The 22,532-nt window shown below is 41.5% G+C and overlaps 1 protein-coding gene across 2 annotated transcripts in view; it reads right to left on the bottom strand.

Annotated features, from left to right (window-relative positions):
- Window positions 1-22,532, bottom strand: part of BORCS5 (BLOC-1 related complex subunit 5) — an 84,053-nt gene that overhangs the window by 6,464 nt on the left and 55,057 nt on the right. For both annotated transcript variants that reach the window (XM_019643270.1, XM_019643269.1), the window contains exon 3: window positions 17,086-17,243. In XM_019643270.1, the coding sequence (XP_019498815.1) occupies window positions 17,086-17,243 (158 nt within the window). The remainder of the gene's footprint in view (window positions 1-17,085; window positions 17,244-22,532) is intronic.

Genomic DNA, 22,532 nt, shown 5'->3' with positions numbered 1-22,532 from the left:
GTTTACAAGAAAAACAAAAAAGACTGCTGAAGGACTTAATGGAGACTACATTTTTAAAAATCACCCATCTTTCCCATCCTTTAAAAGTAATGTTCAGCTTTCGATGAGAAGCCTCAAGGTCAATTTTCATTTGGTCTCAATAGATAATTGACTTTCTTTGCACTCATTCTAATTTACATTTCTGTTTCCCAAGGAGGTCAGTTTGGGAATATGAAGATGGGGAGGAGGAGGCCATGGAGGGCGAAGGCCAGCGAACCAAGGGGGCTGTCTGCCCTCTTCTCACATTCCAAACCCAGCCCCAGCTTCGTCCTTCTTTGCATGGACATCCTCTGTGCTCCAAAATGTAATGAATATATAGTGACAGAATTCTACTCTTTTATTGTAAGGTTTTTCTAGCTAATGGAGCTAAAAGAAAAAATTGACGATTTATCCTGTTTTACAGCTATCCAAATAATGAATTCCGGGGTCCGTAACAATCTGTGGGGACTTGGCCACGCCTCTACTTGGAGATGGGTATATTACTGATTTTTGGCAATGCAGGCTCACGCTCCCCTCCCAAATCCTTGACATGGCTAATAATTCATTACCATAAAATGGCAGAAGGCTTGAATTTAGGCTACTAGTTGTGTGATAAATCACAAACTGAGTCTCCCAGTTTCTACTTTTTAAAGGTGGTAATGATACTTGTCATCTGTCCATCGAAACTCACAGAAGTGTTATGAAGATTTTAAATGAGAGGATATATATATAAGACTGATCTAAATAGAACAGAGCTATAAAATGAAAGTTTATATTATTATAACAAATTCCATTGAATGGCCAAATATGCTCAGAGGTTTGTTTTTCATTAACACTAAAATAAAACTAAGAAATTCTCAAATTATATGAGCACATTCAAAGGAAAATCCTTCAGTGTTTTACATAAAGCTTCACCCTTTCACATGTTCTGCATCTCAGAACTACCAGTTCTCCTGATTAGAAAGCAGTTAGCATAACTGTATAAATTAGTACTGTCCACAGGGCAAACTCTGGTGTTGCAAATACAGCTCCTCATTTCTCTAAAGAAAGATATACAAATGGCCAATAAGTACATGAAAAGATGTTCAACATCATGCAACATCAGGGAAATGAGAATCAAAACCACTAAGAGATACTCCTTTACACTCACTAGGATGGCTAAAGTGGAGACAATAACAAGTGCTAGTGAGGATGTGGAGAAACTGGAACCCTCATGCGCTTCTAGTGCGAAACATAAAATGGTGCAGCGCTTTGAAAAATAGTTTGGCAGTTTCTCTGAAAGTTAAACATAAGAGTTCTCATATGACCTAGCGATTTCACTCCTAGAGAACTGAAACATATATTCACACAAAGGCTTGTACACAAATGTTCATGGCAATATTATTCATAATAGCCCAAAGTGGAAACAACCCAAATGTCCATCGACTGAAGAATGGATAAACAAAATATGGTATATTCATACAATGGAATATTATTCAGCCATAAAAAGGAATACAATACTGCTGCTACAAGCTACAACACAGATGAGCCGTGATAACATGCCAAATGAAAGTAGCTAGACACAAAAGGCCACAAATGATTGCATTTATATGAAAAGCCCAGACTAGGCAATCCACAGACACGGAAAGTGGATTAGTGGTTGCCAGGGAAAAGGATGGGGTTTCTTTTTGGGGTGATGAAAATGTTCTGGAATTAGACAGTGGTGTTGGTTGTTCAACTGTGTGAATATACTAAGATCCACTGAACTGTACACTATAAAAGGGTGAGAGGTACCTCAAAATTGAGTGCCTCAGCAATCTCTTAGAACGTTTGCTTGTTATTAAACTGACCCCATAATGGCCACATTCTTAATCTCACTTCTGACTGGTGGCACCTTCTTCTTAAGATCTTTCTTCTACTCTAAGAACCTGGTACTTGGGCTCAGTTGCTGTAGCTTTCACATGTCAGCTACTTCCTGATTGTCTTTGACTCATATTACTAAACTGTCTGTACTTCAGAGTGGAAAGCCGCTTGCCACCAATCAAAGTTGGCATGCTCTAGCCCACCTCCCTCCTTCTATCCCCTCCATACTTCCCACTCGGCCTCTATTGGGGGATCCAGACAGATTATAAAAATTGCTAGGCTGCAACACAACCTTTTCCGGGTTAACTTGCTGTGTTTTAGCATTCCGACCCTCCTTCAGATCACCATGCCTACATGGATTTGGGGATTCTCTGAGAGAATTGTCTCTGGGATGCTTCTCTTGCACAATGGACAACAATGGGCAGATGTTTTCATTAATTACATCACAGACTAAATGTCACCAATTACCACATACGTACTGCACATGTTCAAGTGACCCTGTTTATGAAAACAACAGTTTGCAATGACAGCTCAGAAGAGTAAATTCTTGCCATTTATTCTCATATCATACTTTTGATCTATAAATCAGACAAGAAGAAAACCCATCTCTGGCAAATCTCAGTCTACACAATCTACCAAAAACAAAAACTGAAATCCATACTAGTGGGACTATTTCTTTTAGTAATCTATATACATCATATTAGGATGACTAGCTAGGTAGAACACAGTCTATGGTATTCGGTAATTCCCTAGTTATTTAAATTAATGTAATAAAATAATGTATAGCAGTTGCAACTATTATTCATTGAGAATCTATTAAGTGTCAGGCACTGTACTATGTACTATGCATATATTATCTTTCATTCCTCACAACAATCCTATAGGGAAAACATCATTCTCATTGTAGAGATGTGGAATTGGGGATTCAGAGATCACAAAACGTGTCCAGGGCCATACAGCTAGTACTAGCAATGAAACCAGAATTCAAGCCCATGCCTTTTCATCTAATCTTCACCTATCTTTTCTACCAAGCTCACTAATTCAAATGTCAATTCATTTCACTTAAATACATACCACTTTGAGCAGTGTGTTCAATACATTTTCGGAATCCTTAACAGATGAATCTAAATGGCAATTTTTATAGTTTTCAAGTGCAGTGAAAGACTACGTTTGTTTCTAATTTAACCTATATTTATTTGTTAAGAACAAAAATAACATGGACATTTATTAAAAACAAAAACTGAGAGGAGGCCAAAGGAATGAACTATTTGTTAACAGATAAACTTGAACGACATTTTCACTGGCACTCTGTACACATGGTACTCTGACATTTCACTTGTACAAGCCTTTCACAATCCTTTCACAAGGGGGCTTAGAACAGAATTTTAGAGTGGCAAGGGTCCTGAGAGATCATTCAATCCCATGCCCCTCACTTTACTAGTCTACTCCAGGGTGGTTAAGCAATTTATCTAAGTCCACACAGCTAGGACTGCCAAAGCCCAGACTAGGCTCCACATTGCCTGATTCCAAGGGCTATCACACGACATTACTGTCAATTGTCCCAAGCAACAAAGTCAGCCAGTGACATTTCCTTTCCTGTAGTTAGTTTATCTTGTCAGACGAATTATAACCATGTGTGAAAACTGTGATCTAAAACAAAATTTTTCAAAACACCATTTCTGGCCATACGGAAAACAAAAATCTGTCGTTAATTGATGTCAAAATCAAATGACAAGGTCAAACCAAACAAACATCTCCATGTCCATTAGGAATAGGAACCTGCACAGGTAGACCCAGCTCTGCAGCTAGGAGGGCGTCAGTCAAAACTGTGCAGTTCCTGCTTCCTTCTGGAATTACGTACGCCTTCTCCAGCTCCTTATTGGTCTGCCATTTCCTGTTGCTCAATCGCCAAACAATGGGCAGCCTGTTGCCAGTGTTTTCCTTAATTACACCACAGGCTGAATGGCATCTATTACCACATAGTGGACATTCTGAAGTGACCCTGCTTCCTTTGTTCAAACTATGTATCCAAATGTCTCAGTAAAGGAACACATTTTATTTGGGTCTTCAAGAGAATTAAGAGATACCAGGACCTCAGGAATTTAAATTGCATCACTTTGTTCCAATAATTATTTTATAATGTGCCCAACTTCCCCTTATGCCTTCTTACCCTTGGCGGGAAGGTAGGAGAGAAATCTCAAAACCTTTAAGCAGTTCCCAAAGCTAAATATGTTAGTAAGGCAGATTACCCTCTCCATCCCCATCCCCCAGAAAGGGGCTAGACAGCCACACTGAATGGCGGCAAATCAGGAAAAGATGAAGAACATCAGGGTAAAAATAAAAGCTGGAGGAGAGAAATTTCGCTCCCCCTCCCCCTTGGGAGAGCTTTCCCTGGACTCTATGGAAGACTTTAGTTCAGGGCACACCGACATCTTAGAAGGTCTCTGGCCTCCTTGAGAAGTCCCTGTTGCGCTTTCTCTCTAATGAAAGACCCTTCCTCTCCCTCTGCAGTGCTTTCAGAGTGGGACTGAGGAGGTACGAGGCCCCTCATCCCGATCCACTCTCGCCTTCGTTACAGCCACAGACCTCAGAGCTCCTGGCAAAGGGCCCCTTTCACAAAATAGGGATGGATGGGCAGTGCAGAAAAGGTCGGCAGAGTTGACATTTTAAAGACATACATCTGGGGTTCTCAGGGTTATTTTTTAAAGTGTGGCTACATCCTACAAGGATTGCTGATGAAATAGAAAAGTATACTGTGAAACTATGAAGGGAATATTCTAAATATTGGGTCAGGGAAAGTTAGAATTAGGTACAAACAAGGAGAGGAGCTGAGAAGGAAAAAAAGCTTTGCATAAAGAATTGAAGAGAAAGGAAAAAGGACCATAAAGAAAACATCTGGAGTCTCAAAAGTGGGTGTTAGATTGTATTGGAGTCCCAGCTCCACTGTTTAACAACTGTGCTTTGCCGCAGTTTACCTTTCAGGTCTCTGTGCCTCAGTTTCTTTATCTGTCAGACACAGATGATGTATGTAAAGTCCCTATTCCAGACCTGGCACATGGTAAACGTATAAAACCAACAGCTGTTGTTATTATTATTACTATTACTATTTCCTTAAGAGGGGCATGGAGAAGCCATGTTGGTAGGTGGAGTGCGTGGATGGTGAAGGAAACCTGGGAGCCACCTCAGTAACCTGGACTCCCTTCCCAATATCCAGGATTAAAGGGAAATAAAAGTAAGTTTGTATGACCTAAGTGACACATTCAAGAGGTTAAAACCTGAGCTAAGATGACTAAACAATGCAAAACAGGATTAATTACAATTCCCTCACTTAGACGCCCAAACTATCCATGAACTCAGCCCCTTTTTTTCACTCAGAGTAAGTAACAGACCTTGGAAGTGGTGTGGAGGTAAATATTTTACAGCCAAAACCCTCTCCCACACGCCTGAAGAAAGAACAGGAGATACCCAATGTGAAATGATGATGATGATGATGATGACAACGACGGTGATACGAACATAGTAATTTGGCATAGCTCAGTCGACGCCACAGCCTGTGCTCCTAAACGCTCTACAGGATGACCTCTGCTGACCCGCAGGAGCCTGACAGCGAGTCCGGAGGTCCACGGCAGTACCCCATTCAGAGAGCTGAGGTAATGATTCATCTTCACCACACGGATTTCCTGAGCACTATGGGAGGAATGAGGCAGGAGAGCGCTTCCGACCAGGGATGTTTTATGTAGAGGCTGTTGGTACACACGGGTGGAGATGTAGGATTCGTTAGGCAGAGAGGGGGAGCCGATTCTAGCAGCAAGAGGCCCGCAGAAGGCACAGAGCAGCAGTGGAGACCAGGCAGCAGCCTGAATGGAATGGGTTTTGGCGAGGACAGCTATGACTATTACAAGATGGAAAGGCAGGAGAGTACCTAGTTCCTCCAGGTCTCAGCAAGGGCGAAAAAGAGAATGGCCGGGGTGCCTTAGAATAGAGGAAGAAACAACTGCTGAAACTATGCTGTCATTGTGCCACTAATATTTCCACAGAATAATATCACCTCTTCCTTGGTCTTGCTACATTTGAAATAAATGACTTCTACACTTATTTACATAACTAAGACGATCCTTTCATGTACACAGCTCCTTAGGGTCCTGCAGAGCCCCTGCACATTCATTATCCCATTTGCTCTGGGCTGCACGTTGGCTGTCACCGTAACTTTCTGCACGAGCACTTTCTAGTAATGGTTTGATATTAGACAACTGATAAGCTTTCTACTCATGTGCAGAATGGAAACTGTGGAGTGATGCCAGGGTGGCATCTAAAGTCTTATAACATTATAGTCTGTCACCATGGGCAGGAAAAAAGTTAACTGTTGCCTCAAGCTCTAAGAACACATCCTAGAGAAATCCTTTGGGAATCCTTAAGACTTGAAAGAATCAGAGATTTTTTTTTTTAAAGGAGTATGAATCTGCAAGTGTCCTCCCACTAACAACTGAGATAGCAAGTCAGTCTCCAGTTCAGAACATCCAGATAAGTAAAACAATGAACAGCTGGTTAATATTGCATAGAACCTTGGGTACTGTGATCGTCATTGGTCCAAAAATTTGATACATTTTAGGTATAGACAGAGCTGGAAAGGAGCCGGGGAGGGCGAAGGAAAGGGCTCTAGTGCCTGACAATTGCAGCCAGTAAGAGGAAAGCCGGCAGAGCCATCGGTCCAGGGCGCGTGAAGGGCAGGCAAACTGGGGAGCGGGCTGCTGTTCACAGGTGCTCACAGGTTGGTATCCAGGGTCTGAATGGAGTTAAATCTTAAAACAGCCAAATAACTGGGCTTTGCTCATGCCTTGCCAAAAAACACAGCCTACATTTCCAAAAGGCAAGTAATGCGCTTGACTGGGCCCTCTTCCAGGATTTCTGCCTCCTGGCAGGACAGTGCTGGTGTAAAGGAAGTGTGGGGCCAGGCCGAAGGAAGTGTTGTACAGCCGGCCTTACTGCCCGGCAAACCAGAATAAGCCCAATCCCCCATCTCTGTTTCCTGCTCCCCAAGGGACCCGCTGTATTTCTTACCAAAAAGAAAGGTTGCCCAGAGGACAAGGGAGGAGGAGGGATACTATAATTATATTGTAAGGTCTCAACCTGAAATGTACACCAGAGTTACTTGTGAGATAGAAAGGGAACACAAAACTTTCCTGAAGTGCCTTGCCCTCAGTATTTTGGCAAAAAGAAGCCTAACATCTCAGTGCTCTTACCAAAATTTGTAGTTTTAAGTAAACACTCCCAACCCATTTTATCAAGCTAGCAGCAACCAACGCCAGGGTATATTTAAAAACAGCAACAGGAATCTAACAATGTCGTCATTTAAAGGACATTCACAGCTCAGAGTGCTGGCAAAGAGTAACAGCCTCACCTGATCAGTGGCTCACATGAAGCAGGCTTTTAATGATGGGAGAAGCTCAGAACGAAAGCTAATGCCAGTTCACACACTGATTCTTTGTGCGACACTCTGAGCAACTCAGGTAACCTTGATCAATCTCTCCCCCAGCCCCATGAGAGGAGACACAGTACAGGAAGTCAGGTCAACTACTGGCTCCAGCTAGGTCTTAAACATTACAGTGCTGTCAACAGAAAGAATCCCTGCCAGCTCAGCGTGCAGACCCGTGAAGAGTAGCTCACTCCTTCAAACACCAGTTGAGTGTCTACTGCATGAAAAAGGAATAACTAAAAAAAAAAAAGAGAAATTCCAGAGAAGTAGAACCTAAGTTGTAAAGCAGAAAAAAAAAAGACTGGCAATCGGGAAGAGTCATCTTCTATCATCTTAGTCATTAACTAGGAGAAAAACCTTGGGCACGTCCCCAAAAAAACTCCAAGGACCTTGGTTTCTTTGTGCAATGTAAGGGCTGCCTTAGAGAAACGTCAGGCTCTCTTTATAATCCTATGTAATCGTCCGGCTTTCTAAGGATTGCAGCTCCTCCTTACCTGTTCATCTGAATCTCCCGTTCAATGATTCACATTGGTTTACGCTAAAACAGCCTGCTTATCAACACATCTAAGAATGAAAAACAGAGCCTGCCAGAATCATACCGTGAATATAGTTTCAAGGCCTTTAAGCAAGCACATAATAACAGTAACACAATAAACCTAGTGGCTTTGTCTTAGCTAAGAAGGTATTCTACTCTATTTACACAGTGACAGCAACTACAGTGAGGCAGAAGCGTGGTCCAGGCCAGGGACAAGGCCGCTGCAAACGTCTCATCTGTGTCTTCCTGGGGCCGCACACTTGCCACCAGCCCTTTTCCTTCCACCTCTCCCATCCCTGGGGAAAAGCACCACAGTAGGAGGACGATTGTTCCTTTACCTTTCTTTCATTTAACCCAAATTCCAATGACAGATGTGACCTGAAACTGAAAGTGTCTGCCTGTCAACTCAAATCCTTAACTAGAAATGATGAGATGTCACAAAAAATGACCAAAATGATAAGTGATGTATCCACAGCCTGGAAGTCAGGGTCTAATCATCCGCTGCCATCCAGTCTCACATTTCTCATGCCCCATGTTCCCCAGGTACCAGTTTGCTATTCACAAAGCAGAATAAACAATTAAATTCACTAAAAATTCCCCAAACCACAAATCCATGGTATGAAAGAAATCACGCAGGGTTTGAAGGAAACCAGAATGGGCTAAAATTATCTGTTTTGCCTCTATTTAGTTCTTTATCACACTTGGGTTGTTCAGGGTATTGTTTAAAATGAGTCAATATTTAGGCCGCTACTGGTGTCGGCCTAAATATTGAAACTTCACATGGGGCAATTCATGGCAATACGAGTAGGCTTTTCTCTGTTAGTCATTATTTATATTTAAACAATAACAAGGGCTAACACTTTAGTGTTTACCATATGGCAGACATGGTCCTGGGCACTTGATATAGACAGTAACTCATTTAACCCTCACAAAAACTTTTCTGAGGTGGATCCTATTCCCGGCCCTATTTAACAGGAGGAGGAACTGAAGCTCAGAGGGATTTAAGTAACTTGGCCAAGCTCACACAGCTAGGTGGAGGCGCTGCCAGCCCTTGAACCCAGGTAGTGAGGCTCTGGAGTTCGCACTCAGAACCACTATGCTAAACCACCCAGAAATACAAGGTCGAGGTTTCCTCCCTGTGGCTGACCCTCAGTGACTCCCAGTGCTCACAAGATACTACTGCCCAAGTCACTCTCAACAAAGGACTTCCCCTCTTCAGAGAGAATACACAGGCTCCTTGGGTGTGACTGATCTGTGCCAGGTATCCTCTTTTTATAAACTTGTCTATATACTTCCTTTTCTCTCAAAGTAAATGACCGCAGGGCTCTAAACCCTACTCTCTCTTGTCCCCTCAGGGATCTCACTTTATGAATCCCCTTTCTGTCTTTCACCTTTGATCTCCTCTCTCTTCCCCATTGGCCTGTAAACATGGTCAAGTGTACCACCAGCAAAACACACACACACACACACACACACACACACACCCTTCTTTGATCTTCATCCACTTTTTTGAAGATTTTAATTTAAAAATATAGCTAACACAAAATTTAATATCAGTTTCAGGTGTACACCATAGATGTTCAACATTTATATACTTAAAGAAGTGATCACCGTGAGTCCATCTGACACCATACCATGCTCTCATGGTATTATTGACTATATTCCCTATGCTCTACATTACATCCCCATGACTTATTTGTTTTACACCTGGAAATTTGAACCTCTTATTCCCTTTCGCCTGCCCCCCTTTTTAATTTTTCAATTATAGTTAGCATTCAACAATATTTTGTGTTAATTTCAGGTGCACAGTATAGTGGTTATACATTTATATAATTTAAGATGTGATCCCCTGACTCATCTAGCACCCACCTGGCACTATACATAGTTATTACAAATTATTGACTGTATTCCCTATGCTGTACTTTACATCCTCATGACTATTTTGTAACTACCAATTTGTAGTTCTTAATCCCTTCATCTTTTTCACCCTGTCCCCCAATCCCCCTCCCATCTATCACCCCGATAAATCTAGTACCCATCTGACACCATAGTTATCACGATATCATTGATTATATTCCTTCTGCTATACCCTGCATCTCCATGACTACTCTGTAACAACCAATTTATACTTCTTAATCCCTTCCCATTTTTCACCCACCTCCTCAACCCCGCCTCCCATCTGGCAACCATCAAAATGTTCTCTGTAGCTATGAGTGTGTTTCCATTTTGTTTATTTTGTTCTTTAGATTCCACATGTAAGTGAAATCACATTGCATCTGTCTTTTTCTGCCTGACATTCTCCACTCAGGACAGTACCTTCCAGGTCTATCCATGCCACCACAGATGGCAAGAACCCATTCCCATCCATGGCCGAGCTATATTCCATGGTATATATGTACTATCTCCTCTTTACCCACTCTTCCACTGACGGACACCCAGGCTGCCTCCACATCTTGGCCACTGTAAACAATGCTGCAATGAACATATGGATGCACATGTTCCCTCAAAGTAGCATTTTGAATTTCTTCAAATAAATACCCAGAAGAGGAAATTTACTGGGTCCTTCTTTGTTTCTTGTTATAGCCTTTGTTTTAAAATCTATTTTGTCTGGTATAAGTATTGCTACCCCAGCATTTTTGTTTGTTTGTTTTTTTCCATTTCCATTTTCATGAAATATCTTTTCCATCCCTTTACTTTCAGTCTGTGTGTGTCTTTCAATCTGAAGTGAGTCTCTTGTAGGCAGTGTATGTAAGGGTTCTGTTTTCTTATCCATTCAGCCACCCTATGTTTTTGATCAAAGCATTTAATCCAATAACATTGAAAGTAATTGTTGATAGATATGTAACTATTGCTATTTTATTATTCATATTTTTGGTCTTTTTTTTTTTTTTCATCTTAAAGAAGTCACTCTAATATTCCCTGTAATACTGGTTTGGAGGTGATAAACTCCCTTAGCTTTTTCTTGTCTGGGAAGCTCCTAATCTGTCCTTTTATTTTAAATGATAGCCTTGCTGGGTAGAGTACTCTTGCTTGTAGGTTCTTGCTTTTCATCATGTTGAATATTTTATGCCAATCCCTTCTGATCTGCAAAGTTTCTGTTCAGAAATCAGCTGACAATCTTATGGGAGCTCCCTTATTATTTACTAGTTGCCTTTTTCTTGCTGCTTTTAGGATTCTCTCTTTGTGTTTAAATTTTGCCATTCTAATTATAATGTGTCTTGGTGTGGGCCTGTTTGCGTTCATCTTGTTTGGGACTCTCTGCACTTTCTGGACTTGTATGTCTATTTCCTTTGCCAGGTTAGGAAAGTTTTCAGTCATTATTTCTTCAAATAGGTTCTCAATCCCTTGCTTTCTCTCTTCTCCTTCTGGTAACACTATGATGCAAATATTGTTATGCTTGATGTTGTCCCAGAGGTCTCTTAAACTCTCCTCATTTTCTTGGGATTTTTTTTTTTCCTTTTGCTGTTCTGATTGGGTGTTTTCTGCTACCTCATCTTCCAAATTGCTGATACAATCCTTTGCTTCATCTAATCTACTGGTGATTCCTTCTAGTATATTCTTCATTTCAGTTATTGTATTTTTCACTCTGACTAGTTCATTTTTGTGGTTTCTGTCTTTTTTTATGCTTGCTATCTCTTTGTTGAAGTTCTCACTAAGTTCCTTGAGTATCCTTATAACCAATGTTTTGAACTCTGTATCTGGTAAGTTGCTTGCCTCCATTTCATTTAGTTCTTTTTCTGGAATTTTCTCCTGTTCTTTTATTTGGGACGTATTTCTTTGTTTCTTCATTTTGGCTGCTTCTCTGTTTCTATGTATTAGGTAGATCTGCTACATCTCTTGCTGGGTGGCCTTATAAGTGCCTGTGGGGCCCTGGCACAGTCTTCCCTGGTCACCTGAGCCAGGTGCTATAGGATTTTCCTTTGTGTGGGTTGCGTGTGCCCTCCTGTTATAGTTGAGCCTTGATTTCTATTGGCACCTCATTGGGTGGGATCAATTTTCACGCTGACTGGCTGGCTATGGGGTTTGGCCACATCTGAAGCTTACCACGGAGCAGGATTCACCCCAGCAGGCTCTGGTGCCTGTTGAGACCACCCTTTGGGTGTGCCACTTGTGGGGCTAAATGGGCAGTGCTTTGCTGTCATCTGAAGCCAACCTCAAAGTATGTTGGTTCTTGCCTCTTGCGAGGGGCTCTGGAGCAGGCCCAGGTCAGCCACTGCCTTTGACTGTTCAGGGACTAGCTGGTAGGAGCTACAATGTGATCCTCAGTTGGTCCCTGCCTGTGCTGGACCTGGAGGTGTGTGGGAGAGGCCATGCTGTGAACTGAGGACGGCTGCCACCAGTACCAGGTCTGGGGTAGCTCTGCAAAAAGTCATGACACACCGAGGCCGCTTGCTGCCTGCTGCCAGTTGCCAGCTCCAGTAAGGTTCAGCCACAGGTAAAGCCTTCTGTGGTAAGGGGTTGGGTGTGGCGGGGTCTCAGTGACTCAAAGGGAGGAGCTTCAGGGCTCACCAGGCCAATCAGATTCAGATTTGGCCATAAGCATAGAGGGAGGGCTCTACACAGGAAAGATGGCGACAGCCTACCAGCTGCACAGGAGGAAGGAAGAACCAAACAGGAAAATTGCCGACTGTCCTCCAGGGCCGCCCCCCGCCCCCACCAAGGCCACACACCTCAGTCTGCTCCCCGTGTGCCTCTGATGCCCCCGAGTCACCGACCCTCCACTGGAGCCCAGGGTGAGTCCCTGTGAGTCTGTGCACGGGTTGTTTAAGAGGATGGCTGGGTTTCCCACAGCTTTCCATCCCACCCCGACGGTCTGAATTCACACTGTTTTTCACAGCCCGGTGTTGTGGGGGCTCCTTTCTCTGCACCAATACTCCTGGATGGGAAGCCTGGTGTGAGGCTGGGATCCCTTGTTCCTCCGTGGGGGAACTCTGTGGCCAAGATATCCCTCCCCATTTTCATCTGCCACATGGATGTTGCGGGCTAGCTCGTTTCGCGTCTCTGCCGCTCCTACCAGTCTCAACGCAGCTTCTTTATATCCTTAGTTATAAAACTTCTGTTCAGTTAGACTTCAGATGGTTTTCCAGGCTGACTGTTCTATAACTTAGTTGTAATTTTGATGTGTTCATGGGATGAGGCAAGCACAGTGTGTATCTACTCTGCCATCTTGGATCATTCCCTCAGTCTTCATTTTTTTTTTTTTTCTTTTAGCTGAGCCATCCTGCTACCTGTTGGCAGCTCAGCGGCTGCTCAGCTCGGGCTGGACTCGAACCGCTGTTGCTCAGAGCTCAAACTCTTGAGNGCTGCTCAGCTCGGGCTGGACTCGAACCGCTGTTGCTCAGAGCTCAAACTCTTGAGCGAGCTCTTAACCAACTGAGCCACTCGGCCGGCCCTCAGTCTTCATTTTTAATTCTGTAATTTCAGCCACTATCTCACTATGTGACCCTGGATAAATTGCTTACTTCCTCTAACAGTCTTCAATTTCTGCATCTAAATAATGAAGGCCTTGGACCACAAGGTCTCCAAGGTCCTTCCAACTCCAACATTCTGTGGTTCTTAATGTAGAGATTTCTTTGACCAAGCTTAATTTCTTTACTGTTCCCCGAAACTCTGAAGTCAATTTTCTTCTAAGACTATCAAGCTGTTCCCCCATCCAGCAATGCTCTCTCTTTCCATTCATTTCCCAAATTCTGGTTTTCCTTTAAGACCTAACTTAAACTTCACCTGCTCCAGGATATCCTCATCTTTAACTCTTAGAGAACTTCAATTATAAACCACAATTGAGCACTCTCCATAGATAGCGCCTTAGCTTTAATATTACCTTCAGTGTCTCTTTGTTCCCTCACCTGGAGTGACTCTCAGCGAGCAAGGGCTGTCACAATTCCCTGTAAACCCGAAAGGAACTCACACTCAGTAGGTTTGCAATGGTTGCTCAGCAACCATTGGTTGGCTGACTGAGGGGTCACTCTGTGTAGTGGTCAGTGTACATTGCAAGATTCCCTGATTGTGAAGACAGGGTCTCACCCTATCTTCTACTCCTCTGTCATACATACATTCATAAAACATAAACTTGTCATTCAAGAGCATCATCCAAATTTAGCAACAGGAAAGCTCTTTGATTTCCTTTTGTCTGAATCAGACACAGTTATAGCCATGTTTCCCTTTGACCCAATGATCAAAAGCACTGTAAATGATCATAAGCACTGTAACTTTATGGGCGTCTGCTTGATCCAGGTTCTACCCTTCCACTAATACATATTCTCCATGGTTAAGTTCCCTTACTTTTCAACACATATAGCGTTATGTTGCTTCCTCACTCTCGCAACCAAATTTCCAGGAAACATCTGGAATAATATCAGAGATTTAGTGTTTGAGCAAAACTACATCCTCTGCTTTATTCATTTAGAAATGACTAATTTCAACTCTTAGGTTTGAAGTGAACACAGATGGGTGTGTCTGTTTCAGGAGTTTGCTGGCACTTTCCAACAGAGACAAGTCACCAGTGAAAACCCTGAAACAGTGCTCACCTCCTCCTCCCTAAGAGAACTAGGGAGGTACTTCTCAGTACTGTGAGTGCTGTTCTAGGTTTTCTAACAATCCTGTATAGCTACTGACTGCTCAAAGTGAATCCAAAAGTTCCTCAAACAGAATTTTAAACTCAGCTTGATTGTTTTAAATGAATGCCCCAGAACACTGGTTCTCAATGCTGATGACAGATTCTAGGGCACTCTCATAAATACCAACGTTCAACTTCCTCCCTTCCCCACCCACTACCCTTCAAAGATTTTGATCTAACTGGTTTAGCGTGAGACCTACAAATCATTATTTTCTTAAAAGCACTTCAGCTATACTGAATGAATTAAGGTATTATTGTTAAATATTTTGGGTATGATAACAGTAATGTGGCTGTGTTTTTGAAAAGGAGTTCTTCATTAGTGGAAAAACGGAGAAATTCAAATACGGTCTTCACTTAGTTAATTTCTTGGTTTTGATCATTGTACTTAAGGTTCTGTAAGATGCTCACTTCAGAGGAAGCTGAGTAAGGGGAATATAGGAACTCTCTGAGTTATTTTTGAGACTTTTCTGTAAGTCTAAAATTGAAATTAAAAAGATTTTTAAAAGAGTCCTTTACTTTTAAAAATACATACTTAAATATTTATGAATGAAATTATATATGCCTGAGATTTACTGCAAAGTAGACCAGTTGAGGAGGTGGCAGAAAGTGAGGGGAGTATGGATGAAACAAGAGTGTTTACAAGTTGATGCAGGCAGTAGTGGGCACTGGGTACATGAAGGTTCACAGTTCTTTGTCTACTCCAGGGTGTGTGTGTAAAATTTCCCATCATATACATTAGAGGTAAAAAAATCCCACGTGATTCTAAAACGTATTCAGGGCTCTGGAGTCTTGAAAATGTGGTATAATGAGGAGCACCGTTTGGTATGAGTTAATCTTTCTATACCACCTTTTCCTAAACTACAAAACTACAAACATAGATTAGAGCACCTTTCAAAAAGAAAACAAAAGCATTAAAAAGTTGATTCATTCTAACATCTTCTGAGAGTTAATGTCATCTTAATTTCTAGCACAATAGTAAAAAATGGTAAGGTCTTTCTTACGTCTACAAAGAGTGTCCTAAAAAAAAAAAAAGCTACTTCTGTAAGATGTTAATAGATGTTACCCAATATAAGAGTTCTGAGGTCAAAAAGTTTGAAAAGTGCTGATTTTCTTTACTGTAAGATTCCTAAGAACCTTTAATAAGATAATATGCACTGTGACTTTCCAAGGTGGTGAGGGAATATGCAAAAAGTTTGATCTTTACATGGACTAGTTCTGTAGAACTTATTTTGGATAACAGGGCTCTAGGCCAGTGGTCTCCAAATCCCAGGTAATGGAGAACAGCATCAGAATCATTTGGTAATGTTATTAAGATAATGATCACAGATTGCATATCAGACTACTGGGAGCAGAGGAGAACTCAGTATTACACAAACAAACACCCAAGAGATTGTAATGCATAGTCATGTTTGGGACTAAAAGCTATGTAGATCATAATGTAGTAAAATAGTTTATACTATTTGAAAGGCCACACCAATGCCAACCAATGTGAAAGGTCATATTTAATAGTCTTCCAAATAAAAGACTTCCATGAGAGAAGCATATATGCATATAACATTTTATGAAAGTTAAGTACGAATGTGTTGGAGATATTAGTAAATTTGAATCTCTCAGTATAGCTATCAACTACTTTGTAATCTCAAGGATGAACTATGTCTATTACTAACAGATAATTAATTTGCTGTGATTCTCACCCCTTTACTTGTGTGTTTCCTCATGTCCACCTGCTTCTCTGGCCTGAGTTAATGACCAGAACTATTGTATTTTGTTAAACAACTCCATGGGGTGCCATTCACCTAAGTGGTTTCTCCAAGACAGACTTTCTGACCTTTTCTTGATATGACACCACTTTAAAGTATCAGGAATATAAATCCCTTCTTGATTGAAAACTTTGGAAAATGTATTTACTGATACCTTGGTGCTTCCAGAGGTGTGCCATGCAATGATACATTTAAGTGCTTAAAAGAAGTTATCAATAGTTACTCAATATTTGTACCATGCTCTTTGGTTTACTTGTGAATTAAGTAGGCATAATTGTTTCACCCAACCGATAAGAATCACTGAGCTTTTCAGGTGCTAACACAGTGAAAAATACTATCGTTAGGGATATATCAAGGCTTCTGCTCTCAAAGAACTGATACCATTAGAAAATAAAACATAAATTACACATAGGAAACAGCTAAAGTCAATTTGAAGATATAATGTTAGCTAGAGCAAATCAGTACGTCAGGATGTTACACATACTAATAACAGCTAACACTTACTGAGCAATTTATTCTTCATTCCACCTTTGGGGTAGGTTACTACTATTAGCCCCATTTCTCAGATGAGGAAACTGAGACCAAGAGAAGTTAAATAACTCATCCAAGCAAATAAATGGTAAACCAGGATTCAAACTCCAGATTGGTCTAGCTGTATAGACCACTTTTTTTTCACCATCACATTTTACTGCTAGGAAAAATGATCCCCAAAACATAGATAGAAAATGACTGCTTCCCATAAAGCTAAACTCACTGGCTCGACTGCCCAGTAGAAAAGGACTCAGGGGTCACAGGGAATCACAATAATGAGTTAGCGACATTATTTTTCCATAATACTTACCTCTTTGATTCGTTTAACCAAAGCATTCTGATCAAAAGCGACGGCCTCTGCACACTGATGGAGGTGATCCTGATACCGGAGGCAGAGCTGCAACACCTGCTGGGAGTCCAGTTTCTCCAGTTTGGTATTTGTTGGGGAAGTCTGGCCACTCAATAGCCCTTCAAAGCAGAGAAAAAAGAATGAAATGAAATGCAATGAAAACTAGTGATAACAAACTGGTGAATAAAGTAGCTTAATAATAACCTTACCGAAGACTGGGTAGGAGACCTAAACTTAATCTTGCATCTTGTGTTATATGCTAAGGACAATCATAGCAACCATCATTTACGGAGCATCTATTATGTGCCAAGCACTTGGCACAGCGCTTCCTGTGTGTTATTTTTCATACTCATAATCTTCCTGGAAAGTAAGGTATCATTAGCCCCATTTGTCAGATGAGGAACCCAGATCACAGAGAAGTTAACTTCCCTAAACTCACATAGCGAGTAAGTGGTTTCTCCAAGTTAGCACGCCTGGCCTTGCGACACAACTTTAAGGTATCAGGAACGTGAATCTCTTCTTGATGGTAAACTTTGGAAGATGTATTTACTTAATTCCTTTTAATACTTAAAATGGTTGTCTGAGAAACTGAGAAAAAGAAATAAAATGTATGAGGAAACTGGTAGGAGGAGATGCAAACATGAACAAACTTAAAAAGTGAACAGGATGTCCGCTGACACACTATGAACCTCATTCTTCACATTTTCTCACATCAGTTTAGTCGCATAGCTATGAAATTCCCTTACATGTGTAAAGGACATCATATTTTCAAAGCCTTTCATCTAGAGTTATCTTACTATTCTTTCAGATGTATAGAGCAGGATGCTTGTTAGCATTTACAGAAGAAGAAATCAATCACAGAAGCTAAATGCCTTGTCCCTGGGTCACACGGCAGAGCCCTGATGAGAACTCACGCCTACCGGCTTCTGGCCAGGTGCTTTCTGCTAGCCGAAGGTTCTCACGCTTTTTGGTGTTAGGACCCCCTACGCTTCTCAAATATTACTGAGGACCCCAAAGAGCTTTGGCTCATGTAGTTTATATCAATATTCACCTATTAAAAATTAAACTGAGAAAATTCTTAGTTATTAAATCATTTAAAAACAGCAGTAATAACCCCATTACATGTTAACATAAATAACATATTTTTTTAAAATTATATTTTCCAAAACAAAAAAGTGAGACGAGTGGCATTAGTTTACATTTTTGTAAGTCTTTTTAATGTCCGGCTTAATAGAAAACAGCTGGCGTCTCGTATCTGCTTCTGCATTTAATCTGTTGCTATTTCACACCGTGTAACCTCTGGAAAACTCCATTGTACACTTGTAAGAGAATGAGCATAATTAGCTAACATCTAAGTATAACTGTGAAAATGGTTTTGACCTCAGAGACTCCCTAGCAGGGTCCTGGGGATCTCAGGGATTCCCATACCACACTCTGAGAAGCACTGTGCTAATCCATGTTCTGTCTCATACCAGAGCCAAAGGCACAGCACAAGGTACATAAAAAAAACATGACAGTGGGCCAGCCGAGTGGCTCAGCTGGTTAAGAGCTCGCGTGGGAGCACCAGCTCTGAGCAGCAGGGCCGCAGTTCGGATCCCACATTGAGGGCCAGTGCCGCTCGCCCTCTACAGCTAAGATGATGAACAAAAGCTCGACCTGGAGCTGGGCTGCTGTGAGTCGCCGGCGACGGCGTAGGTTGCAGCAGGGCTGCAGTGGGCTGCCGTGAGCTACGCAGGTGGCTGGCAGCCAGCGTGAGCGGCCGGCAGCCATTGTGAGCTGCCAGGAGCCACTGTGAGCAGCCGACCAATGACCGGCAACCGATTGCCTCACCCGGGAAGAGCACAATGATCATACCAACATGGGCCAGTGAAGTGACGTCCTCCACAACTAGACTGAAGAACAAAACAGCAATTTGTCTACCTGTCTGTTCCCCTCTCCCCAATTCCCGAATAAAAAAAATCTTAAAAAAACCCCAAAAAACCCCCATGACAGTGAGGTACATGCTGGGCGTGATAAAGGTGGACCCACCCATATCAAAGCTCTTCTTGGGAACCCTACCCCATTCCTGCCCCCAACCACCAATGTCAGACCCTCTGGTTCTGAGGCATTGGAGCCTAAGCCAGTGTTCTTTCCCCCCCAAAACAGACTGCAAGATGAGCTCCCTAGGTGGGCTGCCCCAGAGAATCCTTGGACGTGTCAGTTGCTGCTCTGCTCCCCACATCCCACTGCCAGCACTAGGTCCCCAGCTGTTCCACTGCTGATCTTACGCAGAAAACACCAGTTACTCCTGCTGAACCTGCCTCTACATAGCAGCTTTTGGTGAGGCTGGTATTTGCAGAAATGGGGATTTGTTTTTTAATTGAGATTTTTATTGAGATCCTGTGTACAGGCTCTTGTGTCCTCCTTTAACCAGTTTCCCCCAAAGGTAACATCTTGCAAAAACTACAATACAATATCACAGCCAGCATACTGACACTGATACAATCCACTTATCTTATACAGATGTCCCCAGTTTACTTGCACTCACTTGTGTGTGTCTGTGCATTTAGTTCTGCACCATTTTTTCACATATAGAGATTCATGTACCCACCACCTCAGTCAGATACTGAGCCATTCCATCACACGAGGATTTCTTGTGTTGCTTCTTCTAACCACATCCACTTCTTTCATGCCCCTCTCTATCCTTAACCCCTGACGAGCACTAATTTGTTCACCATTCCTAAACTTTGTCATTTCAAAAATGTTTTATAACTGGAATAATGCAATCTGTAACCTTTGGGGATTGATGTTTTTCACCTAACACAATACATTAGAGATTCATCTAAGTTGTTGCACACATCAATCGTTCATTCCTTTTTACCTTTGAGTAGTATTCCACTGCATGTACGTCCCAGAGTATTCACCCACTGAAGGACACCGGAGTTGTTTCCAATTTGGGGCTATTACAAACAAAGCTGCTATAAACAGCCTGTACAGGTTTCTGTGTAAACATAAGTTTTCATTTCTTTGGGATAAATGCCCAAGAGAGCAACTGCTGAGTTGTATGATAATTGCATGTTTAGTTTTATAAGAAACTGCCAGTTTTCTAGAGTATCTCCAAACAAGGAAGTGGGGGATTTTAAGACCACTGAAATCTCCTAACACAATTATCAAGGACTACCCTATCAATGACAAAGAATACAGTCTCAGGAACAGACCTGGGGAGGAAGTTACCAAAAGGTTTTTGCTGTCAATCCGAGATTGAAGTAGGAAGAGAGTGAGCAACCACTGTGGAAGGAGGAATGGATGATTTTGTGTCATCAATAGGGGGCAGGATAATGCAAAGGCCATAAAGAAAACGATAAATTCAACAATATAAAAATCAAGATTCTGCAGGGCAAAAAAAAAAACCCCATAAGTTAAAAAAACGCCCAAAACCCTGTGGAAAATATTTGCAACTCATATCAAAAAGGGTAAGCTTCCTATTACATAAAGAGCTCCTAGTAATTGGCAAGCAAAAAATCAGCAAAAGAAAGAGACAAAGAATATGAAAAGGCATTTCACATAAAAGGAAATACCAATGCCTCAACTCTAAGAAAAGATGCACAACCTCACTCACCATAAAAAACAAAATAAAATGAAAAAAAGCCCAGAAGTTAAAACTTCACTGCTAGCCCATTTTTCACCAATCTAATTGGTAAAAATCCAAAGTATGATAAAAACTCCGTAGGTGGAACTATGGGGAAAACAGGCATAGCTGATTGGTGTGTAAGCTGTTAACAACTCCACAGAGGGCAATTTGGCATGGGTATCAAAATTACAAATGCATAAAGCCCTTGATGCAACAATTTCACTACTAGGAATTTGCACGTATATTAGTACACATGCTAAATGATGTACAATGTATATATAAGATTATTCGTTGCAGCAGTGATCATAATAGTAAGATATGAGCAAGCACCTCAATGTCCATTCAATAAGGAGCTTATTAATTAAATCCATAAATAGTATATGACCATAGAAAAGAATAAGCTCTGTATGTATTCACATTAAAAAAATCTCCATAAGATATTAAGTAATAAAAGAAAATACAGAGGGTGCCAAAAAGTGTATACACATATTAAGAAAGGAAAAAACTGTATTAAAATTATAATACAATGAATGACACTAGCATTCATTTGATTAACGCCATCTTTTGAGCGAGCGTTATACTACACATTGCTACCATTATTCAATTCAACTTCGAAAAGTAATACATAGGTAACATCTCTTAAAATGTGTACATTTTCTTGGCACCCCTTCCCCCCGGTATATAGGATAATGTACAGAGCATGCTACCATTATGTTAAAAGAGGGGACAAGTAAATAAAACATATATTCATATCCGCTTATATTTACACAAAGAAACTCTGAAATAAGAATTAGACAGATGGAGAACAAGGGTAAGGAGAGAGAATTTCGTAATATACTTGTAACATTTTTTAACCATATGAATGTATTTCCCTTTCAGAATTTTAAAAATAAACTCATTTTAACAAAAAGTGCCAAGGTCTTTCCCACGTATTTGTAATGTCTTCTTGGGCAGTATTCTCTTCTTCCCTCACCCAAGTGTCCCCAACTCTATAAAACAAAACCCGTGTCTAGCTTTCATTCTCACTAAGGTTTACACGGCTGAATACACCTTTCAACAGCATCTTCTCCAAGGCAATCAAAAGCCTCATAACAAACTGTGAGCTGGCAGAGCAGGAGCTACGTGTTACTTATCTTTCTCTCTTGTGTCTAACATCTAGCACTGGGACATAAAAGTTCTCGAATGAGGTTAAGAGGATGCAGTTCAATTGCTAGAATTCCAAGGAAAGAGTGAGTTGAGGGGGACTTTTAAGGAATAAAGGCTTTTCAGGTTCTCTCCTCTGTGTTCTCCACACACACTGAAGAGTGAGGCCTAGTCTCAGCCTGAACCTGCTCTTCCAAAGTGAATGAGGAAGATTTCCAGGGCTTGAGACGGCTGCTGGGAGCCTGTAGGGAAGAATGGGAGGAAAGCTGCAGGGCCGGCCCAAGCTTCCAGCGTGCGGAAGCAGAGGACCCAGAACCCAACGTTAACTCACAAAACAAACTCTTACTCTTCCTCTTAAAAAAAAAAAAAAAATGGGACATGGTGGTGATGGATTACAAGAAAGCTGCCAAGTCTAGAAAGCACACTAAGGTGTTCAAATTACGTTGCCCAGCCAACTTCCAAGTCAAAGAAATTACACTTTCAATCACCCTTATAAGTCACAATTGTACCCTTTAAATAATCTAAAAGCGCAGGTACATAGGTCTATAATAAGAATATGCTTCTTTGGGGCCGGCCGTGTGGTTAAGAACTGGCTTGGGATGACAGAGGGCCCTGGTTTGGATCCCACTTATCAGGGCCAGTGACACTGCCCTCC

The sequence above is a fragment of the Hipposideros armiger genome, unplaced genomic scaffold, assembly GCF_001890085.2.
Source record: "Hipposideros armiger isolate ML-2016 unplaced genomic scaffold, ASM189008v1 scaffold_76, whole genome shotgun sequence".
Lineage (NCBI taxonomy): Eukaryota > Metazoa > Chordata > Mammalia > Chiroptera > Hipposideridae > Hipposideros > Hipposideros armiger.
This window is presented reverse-complemented; position numbering and strand designations above follow the sequence as displayed.